General features: G+C 54.3%; 3 protein-coding genes across 4 annotated transcripts in view; 2 read left to right on the top strand and 1 right to left on the bottom strand.

Annotated features, from left to right (window-relative positions):
• Positions 1 to 2694: 2694 nt before the first annotated feature.
• Positions 2695 to 9870, top strand: CFAP157 (cilia and flagella associated protein 157). Its single transcript, XM_003785320.3, has 9 exons — positions 2695 to 2855; positions 5870 to 6141; positions 6829 to 6982; positions 7467 to 7734; positions 7974 to 8104; positions 8350 to 8500; positions 8850 to 9016; positions 9206 to 9392; positions 9677 to 9870. Exons 1-9 carry the CDS (start codon positions 2695 to 2697, stop codon positions 9746 to 9748), a joined length of 1563 nt encoding a protein of 520 aa, XP_003785368.1. The 3' UTR covers positions 9749 to 9870.
• Positions 9773 to 11528, bottom strand: PTRH1 (peptidyl-tRNA hydrolase 1 homolog). 2 transcript variants are annotated; one of them, XM_003785321.3, is made up of 5 exons: positions 11352 to 11528; positions 10795 to 11014; positions 10439 to 10538; positions 10234 to 10279; positions 9773 to 10134 (listed from the first exon to the last, which is right to left on the bottom strand). In XM_003785321.3, the coding sequence occupies exons 1-5, from the start codon at positions 11445 to 11447 to the stop codon at positions 9946 to 9948; spliced, it is 651 nt and encodes a 216-aa protein (XP_003785369.2). In that variant the 5' UTR covers positions 11448 to 11528; the 3' UTR covers positions 9773 to 9945. The 2 variants fall into 2 exon arrangements, with proteins under 2 accessions (XP_003785369.2, XP_023366305.1); XM_023510537.1 differs by having other exon boundaries at positions 9773 to 10041; positions 11352 to 11484.
• Positions 11529 to 11973: 445 nt separating this feature from the next.
• The window catches only part of TTC16 (tetratricopeptide repeat domain 16), a 15129-nt gene continuing 15026 nt past the window's right edge, over positions 11974 to 12076 (top strand). Inside the window, exon 1 of the mRNA XM_003785427.2 lies at positions 11974 to 11991. Within this exon, the coding sequence (XP_003785475.2) occupies positions 11974 to 11991 (18 nt within the window). The remainder of the gene's footprint in view (positions 11992 to 12076) is intronic.

Genomic DNA, 12076 nt, shown 5'->3' on the forward strand with positions numbered 1-12076 from the left:
AAAAAAAAAAAAAAAAAAAAACCTTGACCAGTTAAAGTGTAGTTTTGTACTCTGCCATTCCAGAGTCCCTGCTCCACACTGTTGCATTCAGACTACAGATGTTTCCTGAGCCCTGTTCTGTGTCAGCCTTCATCCTAGGCTCTGGGGAAACAGCCAGGAATGAGATAGGGTCCCCACAATAGTGGGGGTAGTATTACATTGCACACATATGCACACACACACAGCCTGAATGAATCCCTGTCATGTCACCATGTCATATGCTCCATAAGAGGTAGGCAAAGCATCAGGGCATGGTTTAATGGTGCCCGGCCTCCCAACCTCCCCAGGGCCTAGGTGTCCTTCCTGTCACAGCCTCCCAGCAGTAGCAGTGACCCAGCCTGCCAGCCTCCATTCTGGGCTGATGCTAACTCCTCTCAGAAGACCCAGCTGTGAGAGGGGATGTGATTTGTGGTCTGGCAGCTCAGCAGCTCTGGGCCCGTCAGTGTCAGGGCCCAAAGGAGAACACACAGACGGATAAATAAGCAGTAGTGAGAAGGTGTCCTGGGGCAGGTGGTGGCCTATAGCCCCAGAATAGCTTTGGGAAGATCTCCAAGCAAACCCCAGAAACACTGTCCTCCAACCTGCAATGTCGCCCTCCCTCTCCCCAGGTGGTCACTCTTGCCACATGACTGCAGCCATCCTGGGGTTAACAAAGGAAAGGAACACAGTCTCAAAGCTGACACCCTCTATGGCAGTGATTTTCAACTGGTGTGTGGTTAAGTTCTTATGTGTGCCGCAAAAATTTTTAAAGATCATTAATTAAATTATTTTGTAAAGAAGTTCAAAGCACAGTAAGTGTAATCTTTTTTTTTTTTTTACTCTTTTTCTGATCGTCATAATTTAAGTGAGCCACAGAAGGTTAATTATAGGCTCAAGTGTGTGGTGAGATTAAAAAAAAAAAAATGTTGAAAAAAGCATTGCTCTATGGGCTCCAGGCATATAGCTGAGAATTTGGAGCTACCCCCGGAGATGGACCCCAAAGACAAGAGGGTAGAAAGGGGTAGGCCAGAGGAGGCATCAGGACAGCCGGTCACACCATGGGGACCTTTGCCTGGGCTGAACCCCTCTAAGACAGCTGTTCCAGTAGGGGAAGGGACAATATCCTGTAGGGGTAGTGGGCTTGCTATGGGCTGAAAGGGGACAGGCCAGGCCTCTCCCCTGGGGCCTCACTATCTCTGCTGTCTGCAGTCCTAGGCAGGCAGAGCTCACTGACCTCATGAGTGTGCAAAGGCTGAAACTGGTTCATAGTCATGGGGGCCTCTTGCCTCTGCCAGTCACATTTCTCCCCTCCAAGAGCCACCCCAGCCTGTAGGGAATAGACACCCTGGGAAAGATGGACTGCCACGGGCTGGGGGTACACGGAAGTTGGACATCCCAGAAGCTACCACTGCACAGAGCAGGCTAGAGTCTCGGACTTGCTTTGCTCATGTTAGCATTGGCTGCCACGTCCCAAATGCTTCCCTACATCTCAGGCCACATCCCTCCACTGTGTGCTCTTCATATGAGGTCTCGCTCTGTCCAGGGCAGGTCTCCCTGCTCTTTCATTGATCAGAGAGTCCAGACCACTAGCCCAAGGTCCCATTGTATATCAGACTGAGCCCAAAACTCACCAATCACCTCTCCAACCTGGCTCATTGCCAGCAGTAAACCCCTACCTTCCCATGGCTCCAACCCCTTCCCCTGCTCCGAAGTCTTCTCCTCACCACCTCTACCCCACACAGCCTACAAAAATCTAGCTGCTCAGAATAAGCCACATTTGCTGCGGTGCTACTGAGCTTCCCCTAATCTATTGATCAATCTTTCAGGGTGGTACTATAGCTATAGCCGTATCTGCTAAGTGCCAAGCCCTGGAACCACAGAGACAAAAAGGACCAGGACTCAGGCTGTGTCCCAAGGAGTACCTGGGCTCGTGAGGACAGAGCAGCCCAAGAGCCATAACTGGCTGAGACCAGAGCCAGGGATAGGGCCTGGGTGGCACACAGGTGTCACCAAGACACCTGCTGTGGAGCCCCAGGGTGCTGCCACCCAGGCCAAAGCTCCAGTATGGGCCTGAATGTGCCTAGGGACAGCTCAGGTGGATGGACCATTCCCATTCAGCTTTGTAGACAACCAAACCAGCCTCTGGACAAGGACATTCTTGGACCCCAGCTTGGGAACCTCCAAGATAAAACATCCATTTCTTCCCATGCTATCCTACCCAGTTTGGGCAAAGCAGATATAATGATTTTGCTGTGTGGCTGAATTACCAAAGAATTAAAAGAGGATCTCAGAGGCCTCAGAGAAGATAATCCCTGGGTGGGGGGTCAGGTGACTGGCTTCTTCTGGTCCTGGGGAGGCCCTCTCCTCTCTGGGCCTGTACCTCTTGGTCAGCCCAAAGGGACAGGATGGTGATTCCTAGGACCCCACCCACTCTCAGGTTTCTCATGTCACTTATTTCCACACATAAGAATGCCCTGAGAGCCTGGCATCCTGGTCTGAAATGCCACCGGGGCCTCCCATGGTGCTGACTGCCTTAGAGGGGGGCACCAGCAGGAAAAAGGCAGGGCCCCTTTAAGCCCAACCTCGCTTGCTCAGTCTGTTGTTATGTATGGGACCAACTTCCTTAGCAACCACCAGACTCTTAAAGGGGCCTTGGAGCTGTGGCTGCCCTCAGCCATGGCTCCTAAAAAGAAGGCAGTCAAGGAGCCTGAGGCCAAGAGGAAGAAAGGGGGCAAGAAGGAGCTTGTGACCGTGAAGCCTGTGGAGACACCGTTGCCTGAGGAGACCAAGGAGTTCTACCACATCCAGATCCGAGACCTGGAAGACCGGCTGGTCCGGTGGGTGGCTCATTGACCCTGAGGCTGGTGCACTCACTGGGTCAGAGGTCCCACTCGCAGGGGGCTACCATGCAGGCTCAGCCAGGAGCCCTAGACCTGTGTTCTGCCCTTCCTGGGGATGTCCAGCTCTCATCCTCACCCCAGACTCAGTTTCCGCATTAGGTGCCACTGGGAGATTTCAAGATGTGGGGGGTAAATGGATTTCCCTGCCTTTCTTAGCACCCATAGCCTTAGGCCCACTCCTCGCAAGCCCCACTTCTCACCTGCCCTACTCATGCCCTGTGGATCAAATTCTTTACAAAAGTGGAGTTTAATCAGTGGTATGAATTGGAAATGGTGGCCCATGGGAGGCAGGTGGACCACATGGTCCTCTCTGCCCTCTGGAAGTGATGCCTGTGTCCCACTGACTTACCCAGTTGCCAAGCCCAGTTGTTTCTCTGAGCTGGGCTTCAGGTTCCGAGATGTAAATGAGGAAGGTTGATCTCCCCCTCCACAATTGTGACATTCTATCTTAGGGCCTATTTTGTGTGTGACATAGATAGTGGTGGAGTGATCCTCTTACTCTTCATTTAGAGACATATTCACTTGCCTATCATTTTTCTCATTTTAAAACCAGTTTCAGGCCATGCTTGGTTGCTCATGCCTATAATCCTAGCATTTGGGGTAGCCAAGGTAGGAAGATTGCTTGAAGCCAAGAGTTCTTGACCAGCCTGAGCAACTTAGCAAGACCTCCATTTCTACCAAAAAAAAAAAAAAATTAGCCAGGGCTGGGCGTGGTAACTCACAGCCATAATTCTAGCACTTGGGAGGCCAAGGTGGGTAGATTGCCTGAGCTCACGGGTTCAAGCCCATCCTGAGACAGAGTGAGACCTCATCTCAAAAAAAATAGCCTATGGCTCAAAGGAGTAGGGCACCAGCCCCATATGCTGGAGGTGGCGGGTTCAAACCCAGCTCCGGCCAAAAACTGCAAAAAAAATAGCCAGGCGTTGGGCCGGGCACCTGTAGTCCAGCTACTTCAGAGGCAAGAGAATCACTTGTGCCCAAGAGTTTGAGGTGGCTGTGAGCTATGACATCACGGCATTCTACCAAGGGTGACATAGAGAGACTCTGTCTCAAAAAAAAAAAAAAAAGAATTAGCCAGGGATAGTGCTGTACAGGTATAGTCCCAGCTAATAGGGGGACTTAGGCAGGAGGATCCCTTGAGTCTAGCAGTTTGAGGTTGCAGTGAGTTATGATGAAGCCATTGCACGCTAGCCTGGGTGGCAGAGTGAGACCCTCTCTCTAAAAATATACAACAGTTTCCTCCCAGCTGTGAGGCACCAGCAGCAAATATTGAGTCCTTCAAGTGCACCAGGCAGGCCTTGTACTATGTTCACTGCATCCCCATGACAATCCCATGAGAGATCCTAATATCATCCTCATCACATAGATGGGGGTACTGAGGCTCAGAGAGGGGAAGCCACCCCCAGAAAGAAGAGGTACCAGGAAGGGAGCCCTGGCCTCCCCGACTTCCCTGTCAGGCTGCTTCCTTACAAACAGCTGGGGATCCACAAAGCAGGTCATTCAGCTCCAGGTTCCTGAAGTGTCCTGTGTGTAATGCAGTAGTCATTCAAAAGGAGTTGGTTGGCTCGGCGCCTGTGACTCAAGTGGCTAAGGCGCCAGCCACATACACCCAAGGTGGCGGGTTCGAATCCAGCCCGGGCCCACCAAACAACAATGACGGCTGTAACCAAAAAATAGCCGGGCGTTGTGGCGGGCGCCTGTGTGGTCCCAGCTACTTGGGAGGCAGAGGCAGGAGACTCGCTTGAGCCCAGGAGTTGGAGGTTGCTATGAGCTGAGATGCCACGGCACTCTACCCAGGGGACAGCTTGAGAGTCCTGTCTCAAAAAAAAAAGGAGTTGGTTGAAGAAAATGGTGGCACCTGTAGCTCAGTCGGTAGGGCGCCGGCCACATATACCGAAGCTGAAGGGTTCAAACCTAGCCCGGGCCAGCTAAACAACGACAACTGCAACAACAAAAAAAATAGCTGGGCATTATGGCGGGCGCCTGTATTCCCAGCTACTTGGGAGGTTGAGGCAAGAGAATTACTTAAGCCCAAGAGTTGGAGGTTGCTATGAGCTGTGACACCTCAGCACTCTGCCCAGGGTGACAGCTTGAGACTCTGTCTCAAAAAAAGAAAAAAACTAAATTGCCTTAAAATTCACAGACATCAGATGGTCTGTATTCAGGAAAAAAGCATTTAGTGGACACTTATTGGGTACATACTATTTGCCAAGCCTTCTGCCAGGCCCTGGGAATACAGAGTTGGAGGATAAGGGCATTCTATGACGTCTCTACTTCATAGTGGGACAAGGACCATCCTATAGGAGGGCACCTAGGAGAGGGCTGCAAATGTGGCTCAAGGCCAAGAAGGGTACACTGACATGGCAACACCAGGGTCACTAAGTGGACAAGGGGAAGGGAGATAGCAGGCACAGAGGCTTAGGATTCGGAAGCGTGGAAGTGTTAGGGAGGGGTGCAAAGCTGGCCAACGGTAGCAGTAGGGATTGTGGCTAAGAGCCTTGGTTTTGGGGTCAGACTGATTCAGGTCCAATCTTTGCCATTTACTAACTAAGAATTTCTTTATCCCCCAAGCCTGTTGCTTCATCTGTAAAGGGGGATAATCATCACAGCACCTACATCCTTACAGGCTATTGTGAAGATTCAGCAAATATACATTGCACACCTGCTAGGTACCAGGCATAGGTGCTGGACTCATATCTGTGAACATAAAGGCTCTGTCCTCAGGGAGTTTACATTCTAGTGATGTAATAAACATAAAAAGCTGAGCACAAGTGTGGGCTGTGCTTGTAACTACCAATCATGGGGCACAGTAGGAGATGAGGCTGGATTCAGACCATGAAGAACTCTATATGGTCCTTTATGAGAGTAGGGGCTGGGAAAGTGGGCCAAGCTGTATCAGAGGCTGTGCTTGCCTAGCTTGAGCCTGGGACTGCTGCCTACCCCTGCCCCAGGTACCAGCGGAAGTGGGATGAGCTTGCTGTGCAGGAGAAGTTATTCCGCCAGGAGTATGACCAGCTGGCCAATAACAAGAAGGAGATCGTGGCCTTCCTCAAGCGCACGCTCAATCAGCGGGTGGATGAAATTGCAGACCTCAACGAACAGCTCCAGAGCCTTCAGCTGGCCAAGGAGCTGGAGAAAGATGCCTTCGAGGCACAGCTAGCCCAGGTGCGCCATGAGTTCCAGGAGACCAAGGACCAGCTCACCACGGAGAACATCGTCCTTGGTGAGGAGGGGACTGGCCTGCAAGCCTATGGGCACACACCACTTGGGCACAGGATTCAGGGTTCAAATCCCAGCTCTACTACTGATGGTATATGTGACCTTAGGCAACTATGTCCCTCTGACCCACAGTTTTCTGACCTGTGGAACAGAGATAAGGTGGCTACCTTGAATAGCCACAGCTATATGTCTCTTGGTGCGTATTATCTTCCTTAATCATCCCAGTGATTTGATAAGGCAGGAAAAATTACCACGGTCCCAGTTGTAGATGAGGAAGCTCCTCAAAAAGGTAAAGTGTCTTGCCCAAGGTCAACCAGCTGGCAAGGATTGTTGGGACTCAAATGATAGCATTAGTGCCAGGCCCAGAGGCACTCACAGAGGAAGTGTACAAATTCAGGTGCTGTTTTCACTATTCCTTTCATGAGAGGGGAGTATCAAGGGGAGCTTCTTGAAGGAAATGTAGCCTGAACAAGGCTTCATAAGATTTATGGAGGGGAGGACAAAGGATACCCTAGATGAAGACAATAAAGGTGCCTAGGACTGGGCATGGCATGGGCAGGCAGCCTCATGAGATCAGGAAGCATGATGGGGGGGGGGCAGGAAGGACAGGGACCTGGGGGCCTTGCTGCCCCTGCCGAGCCCTGCCATCAGAGGCAGCCCCTCATCAGGCCTTGTGCCCTGTGGGGGCCAGCGGGAAAGCTTGCGGCCCTGGAGGAATTCAGGCTGCAGAAAGAGGAACTCACAGAGAAGTTTGAGCTGCTGGAGGACCAGCTGCGGCAGCAGGAGATAGAATACAAGGACTACGTGTACAACCTGGAGAAGAAATCAATGCTGGACAAGGACAGGTGGGCAGGTGGGGTGCACCCTCTGTGGCCTTTGGAGACTCATTGCTGGGGCCATATACATCCCAGTCTTTAGGTCTCAGCCTCCCTCAGTTTCTAACTGGGGAGACTCGAGGGGGTCACTGACTCTCTAACCTTACTGTCTTAGGAATCCTGGCGGGTGATCTCTGTGGGGGGGGCAGAGAATGAGTAAGGCCCCAGCCTCAAGTCCTTGCCCTGGCACTGGAGACTTTTGCACTTATTTCCTTTTGATTTGGTGATTTAAATTCTATTTATTTAATAGGTAATATATTGAAATGGTTCAAATTCCAAAGGTACAGGGGGTCTACAGGGAAAAACTTCCTGCCCATAGCTTCCTCCCTACCTTTGGAGGTGAGAACACAGAGGTTTTTAAAGGCCCTAAGTATTCTGGGGACTCTACAGAGTGTATGCCCAGGGCTTGTGCCCATCCTGCCTGACCTCCTTGTCCTTCCATTTTCCTAACCAGACTCAGGAAAGAGATCATTCAGCGTGTGAACCTAGTGGCCACCGAATTCCGCAAGGTGGCCACTAACCAGATGTGGGAGACAACGAAGCGGGCCATCCAGGAGAATAGCAGCGTGACCTTGCAGCTGGCCAAGACATCCCGGCAAGGTGTGCAGCTGCTGCAGGAGAATGAACAGCTCAAGGGCAACCAGGATGAGCTGTACAAACAACTGAAGGTGCTGGAGAGCACGCAGAAAGTCATGGCCAGGCACAAAAGAGGCCACCAGAAGGTGAGTCTGTGAGCTGTCATTCACAGATGGCAGGAGGGAACCCTGGGCACCCTGTAGGAGTAGAAGCTGTAGAAAGGGATGGGCCTCCTCCTGGGGCCTTCAGGCTTCTGGGCCCAGCTCTGAATTATCTTTATCTGCTTTAAAGTGGAGCTCAGCCCTAGGGAGCTGGCGGAGCTGGGACATGGGACTAGGGAGGGCCTGCACTGGGCTTGGACATGGCTACCCACATGCATCCACAGATCATCCTCATGCTGACGGAGAAGTGCCAGGAGCAGCAGCATAGCATCGCAGAGGCCAAGCAGCTGCAACTGCTGCTGAGCCACCAAGAGCAGAGGTTCCAACAGCTGCAGACCGACAGCGAGGCCCTGAGGTGTGCCTAGGATGATGGGGGCAGGGTGAATAGGTGGAGGCCTACCTTGAGCCCATCCCTTTTGGCCGCAGAACCCTGGGCCTGTGACTTCTCCTATCTAGAGGGGCCTGTCAGATAGGCTGAGGCCTGAGGCTAGATGGGAACCCTGTGGGCTAGAGAGAAATGGCAGGGCCCACGGCCCCAGGTGGCACCAGCCACAGCCCAGGGAAGGGAAAGCTGTTCACTCATCCCTAGTCTGGGCCCAGGAGCCAGAGAGACCAGCTGAGCCTGCAGCTGGAGCAGCAGGAGGCTGAGGTGCAGCGGCTGCAGCAGGAGCTGGCCAAAGAACAGAGGGCTCGGGCCAGCCTGGAGGTGTCCCTGAGTCAGGCCACCTCCTTCCTAAAGGACATTCTGCAGGTAAGAGGGAAGCACGTTCAGGAAAGAAGCTAGCTACCTGCAGAGAACAGGGTTACCTGGAAGAGGCTGGCCACAGCCAGCTCAAAGGTCCCTCTTGCTCCTGAGATACTCCTGGCAAGTCTGTTCTTTTCTGGTTCTGGTCTTCAAAGATGCCTCCAAGGTCTCAAAGGAGCTAGATTCCTTCTCAGAGGCTCTAAAAGGCCTTGAACCTCAGTCTTCCCAATTGGAAAATGGGTATCCCACCACAGCCAGGGTACCTTGGGGGAAAAGGGGTCTGGGGCTGGAGTTTCCTAGGGGAGGGTGGGTAGTAGGGCCCTTGTAGGCCTGATCCGCCTGCCCCCTGCAGCAGTTGCATGCAGAAGAAGAGGACGGCAACTTCGATGTGATGTTCCAGCTGCACTGCAAAGATATGTTGCAGCAACTCCTGGCCATGCTCAGCTCAGCCTTGGCCCTGAGACGCCCAATGTCTGTGTGTCCCCACCAGGAGTCCCACCTCCATGGCCCACCCAAGGAGAGGTGAGTGGGTGGCCTTGCATGGACTCAGAGGAGGTAGCCATAAGGAGCAGGGCAAAAGGACGTAGCCATGGGGCCCACCAAGGGGCTTTGCTCAGCTCACCCTGGACTAGAAATCTGGCTCTCCCAAGTTTCTTTGAACCTCAGCCTCCTCATCTGTAAAATGGAAGTGATTCCCCCCACCCCCAACAGCCAGTCCAACATCCAGCTGCCCAAGGCTGGGTCTCTGCTGCAGCAGCTATCTGCCATCACCACCTCCCAGCTGGGGGATCTAGGCCTGGTGCCTCGTCTGGGCCACATCCCGCCTAACCCCCAGGACCTCAGACTACTCTCACATGTCACCCGCATGAAGACCTTCCAATCATACAGCAACCCTGAGGTGAGGGTGCTAAGGGACCCCAGGGACAGCAAGGTGGGCAGCAGCCCTGGATGCAAAGTGGGGCTTTGCCAGGCCATAGCTGTGTGGCCTTGGGGATGTGGCCAGAGCTCTCTAAGCCTCCCCACCTGTAAAACAAGTGGAAGATGTGGCCAGGCCCCAGTGGACTAGGCATGCCCACACATCACATGGGAGGGAGACTGTCGTCCCTTCTGCCACTGACAGGGAAAGGGTGGGATCTTCCTGAATAGGTCTCAGCTTCCAATATGGCATCTTTAATCTTACAGATCCATGCCTCCAGTTCTCCAAAAAGGCTCAAAAAGTTTAGTCTTCCTGATGTTCTCCTACGCCCCAAGTAGGACACAGAAAGAAGACCAACCCCATACTCCAGAAACGGACCGTTCTAGCCACAGTCCCCTGCCTTTAATCTGTGGGTCCTCCAGAGCAGCCCAGAGAACAGTGTATAAACAGTGGATTCCAAGGTTGGTGTGTCAGCTCTATGGCCGTGGCTAGGTTTGGGGCACTGTAGTCAGGCAGGCAGCAATGGACACTGGTATCAGGGGCTGACACCCGCTGGGGCCGCCTGGCTTCGCTCACGGATGTGGTCCAGGAGCAGGTCGGTGGCTCGATCCAGCAACAAAGGCAGCAGCTCCTGCTCCTCAGGGGAGAAACAGCCTAGCACATGTGCCTGTACCGCCTCAGGGTTCGTCGGGCGCCCAATGCCCACCCGAAGCCTTGGCATTGCCTGTGGGGGAGCCAGAGGAGCCCAGGGAGTTTTGGTGAGGTGTGTTGGGGACCCATGCTGACCCACCCAACCCAGTGCAGGACAAGGGTACAGACTCACACTGGAGTTGAGGCAGCTAATGCAGGAACGGACTCCATTGTGGCCCCTTTAAGGGATATGGGAAGGACAGTTAGTGCCTTCCTGAATCAGCACCTTTCCACTCCTCCCTGCCCAGGCTGGTGTCAGAACAGCCCATCCCCTGCACAGACTGGGTCAGCTGGGAGGCCAGCATCCCCACCCTCCCCCAACCAGCTCAAGGCCTCACCTGGCGCTGCCCCCTAGCTTCAGAGCCAGTTTCCCCAAGGGCTTGTCCAGCTCATCATGCACCAGGTAGACCTCTTCTGCAGTCAGCCCAAACAACTCCGCTTGGCACAGGGAAAGGTGGCTCTGGTTACTGCTGCTCTGCCCAGAGGGGCACTGTCCCAACTCCCATAGGAGGGGCCACAATTAACCCTGCTTCGCATATAAAGAAACTGAAGCACCAATAAGCACCCAAGGCCATAAAGCAAGTGGAGCTCAACAGACCCTTGTAGGTGAACGAGTGGATCTGTCACAACCAGAGTCCCCATCTCTGGTACCCGCACCCTTCCGGCCAGCCCGCCCCTGGCATCCTCAACTCACCAGCCCGGGCCACGCTGCGCCCGTTGGCGTTCATGAGCCGCCGTGGCCGGAGCAGGACCAGCTGGACATCCCCGAGCGGGGCAAGAGCTAGGTCGGCGGCGCAGCGCCGATCGCGTGCCCAACTCTCCGCCACACCTAGCCGCCGCGCCAGCTGCCCTAGCACCGCCATGCCCACGCTGTGCCGAGTGCTAGGCAGTCCAGGGTTCCCCAGACCAGCCACCTGAGGGCGGAAGCAGGGAAACTGACGCCCGACAACTCTCGCCACCGGGATCTTACAACGTCCCCTGGGACTCAAAGGAGGGAAAAGGCAGAACAGGGCTAGGATGGGTTAAGGGGGACGAAGAAGGTGCCCAGAAACCCCCGAAGACTCCAGAAGGCTGGGTGGGCAGGGATGGTGCAGCAGCGAAGTTCCTTAAGTTTCGAGCAGGTCTAGAGTTGGACCCATTTTTTAGATAAGAAAACTAACAGGAGGAATTTGGGGGACTTTGGCCGGGATACAATGGCAAGACTGGAGCTAAGGCCCGGAAGCCTCTATGTCATCACCCCATTGCACTCACCAGCCAACGCTTCCCCGGGGGTCGAGGCTCCAAAACCAACCAGCTCATAGCCGGACTCCTCCACAGCCCCAAGCACAGGAGGCCGAGCCGCGACATGCTGCCCCCATTCTCGGCCCGGACCCCGCCCCTGACGTCATCCAGCTCACGACCAATCGCGTCGCTAACTGTCCGGAGACAGCCTCCACCGTCCAATCCGGGCCGGGCTATGCAGCCGCTGTGCTTCTAAAGGCCGGAAGCAGCGAGGTGGTGGCTGTGTTGGAGGGCTCCCGCGCATTCCACGGAGCAGCGTCACTGTGTCCCTGTGGGGTTTGTTTGGGATTCTCGGAGGCTTCGGTAGGGAGGAGGGGCCTCGTTGTGGCACCCACTGTGGCCCTGCCTCGCGACGGAAAGCCAGCAAGTCCTTTCCTGGCTACAGGCCTCCACTTCCTCAGCTAATAAAAGTTTTCTGACCTCCTTCGGCTCAAGCGGCCCAGGGATCTAGGGGCGTGGCCAAAGGGGCGGAGCTCGTGGGCGTCCAGGAGATGGTGCCTAGCAACGTCAGGACCTAACCTTGGTCCAGACTGGGGCCGCGAGGGGCATGGGGCCCGTGGCGCAAGCCCCAGCGTCTTGCTAGAAGGGGGTCATGGCAGACTCCGACGAGGTGCGGACTGAGGAGAAGGTATAGAGCAAAGCCAGAGGACCAGGCTGCGTACTCTGGAAGGTTTGAAGTCAGGAGGGGCCGGGGC

This window comes from Otolemur garnettii, unplaced genomic scaffold (assembly GCF_000181295.1).
Source record: "Otolemur garnettii isolate 467f Iridium unplaced genomic scaffold, OtoGar3 scaffold00014, whole genome shotgun sequence".
Classification (NCBI taxonomy): domain Eukaryota; kingdom Metazoa; phylum Chordata; class Mammalia; order Primates; family Galagidae; genus Otolemur; species Otolemur garnettii.

What these genes read in the sequence shown, in the direction of transcription:
- CFAP157 (XM_003785320.3), top strand. Translation starts at nt 2,695, where the DNA reads ATGGCTCCTAAAAAGAAGGCAGTCAAGGAGCCTGAGGCCAAGAGGAAG. An exon ending in ACAAAAGAGGCCACCAGAAG is followed by an intron (nt 7,735 to 7,973) that starts GTGAGTCTGTGA and finishes ATGCATCCACAG; the next exon opens with ATCATCCTCATGCTGACGGA. An exon ending in CATGGCCCACCCAAGGAGAG is followed by an intron (nt 9,017 to 9,205) that starts GTGAGTGGGTGG and finishes CACCCCCAACAG; the next exon opens with CCAGTCCAACATCCAGCTGC.
- PTRH1 (XM_003785321.3), bottom strand. Translation starts at nt 11,447, where the DNA reads ATGTCGCGGCTCGGCCTCCTGTGCTTGGGGCTGTGGAGGAGTCCGGCT. An exon ending in CCCCGGGGAAGCGTTGGCTG is followed by an intron (nt 11,015 to 11,351) that starts GTGAGTGCAATG and finishes TTCCGCCCTCAG; the next exon opens with GTGGCTGGTCTGGGGAACCC. An exon ending in GCGCAGCGTGGCCCGGGCTG is followed by an intron (nt 10,539 to 10,794) that starts GTGAGTTGAGGA and finishes CCCTGTGCCAAG; the next exon opens with CGGAGTTGTTTGGGCTGACT.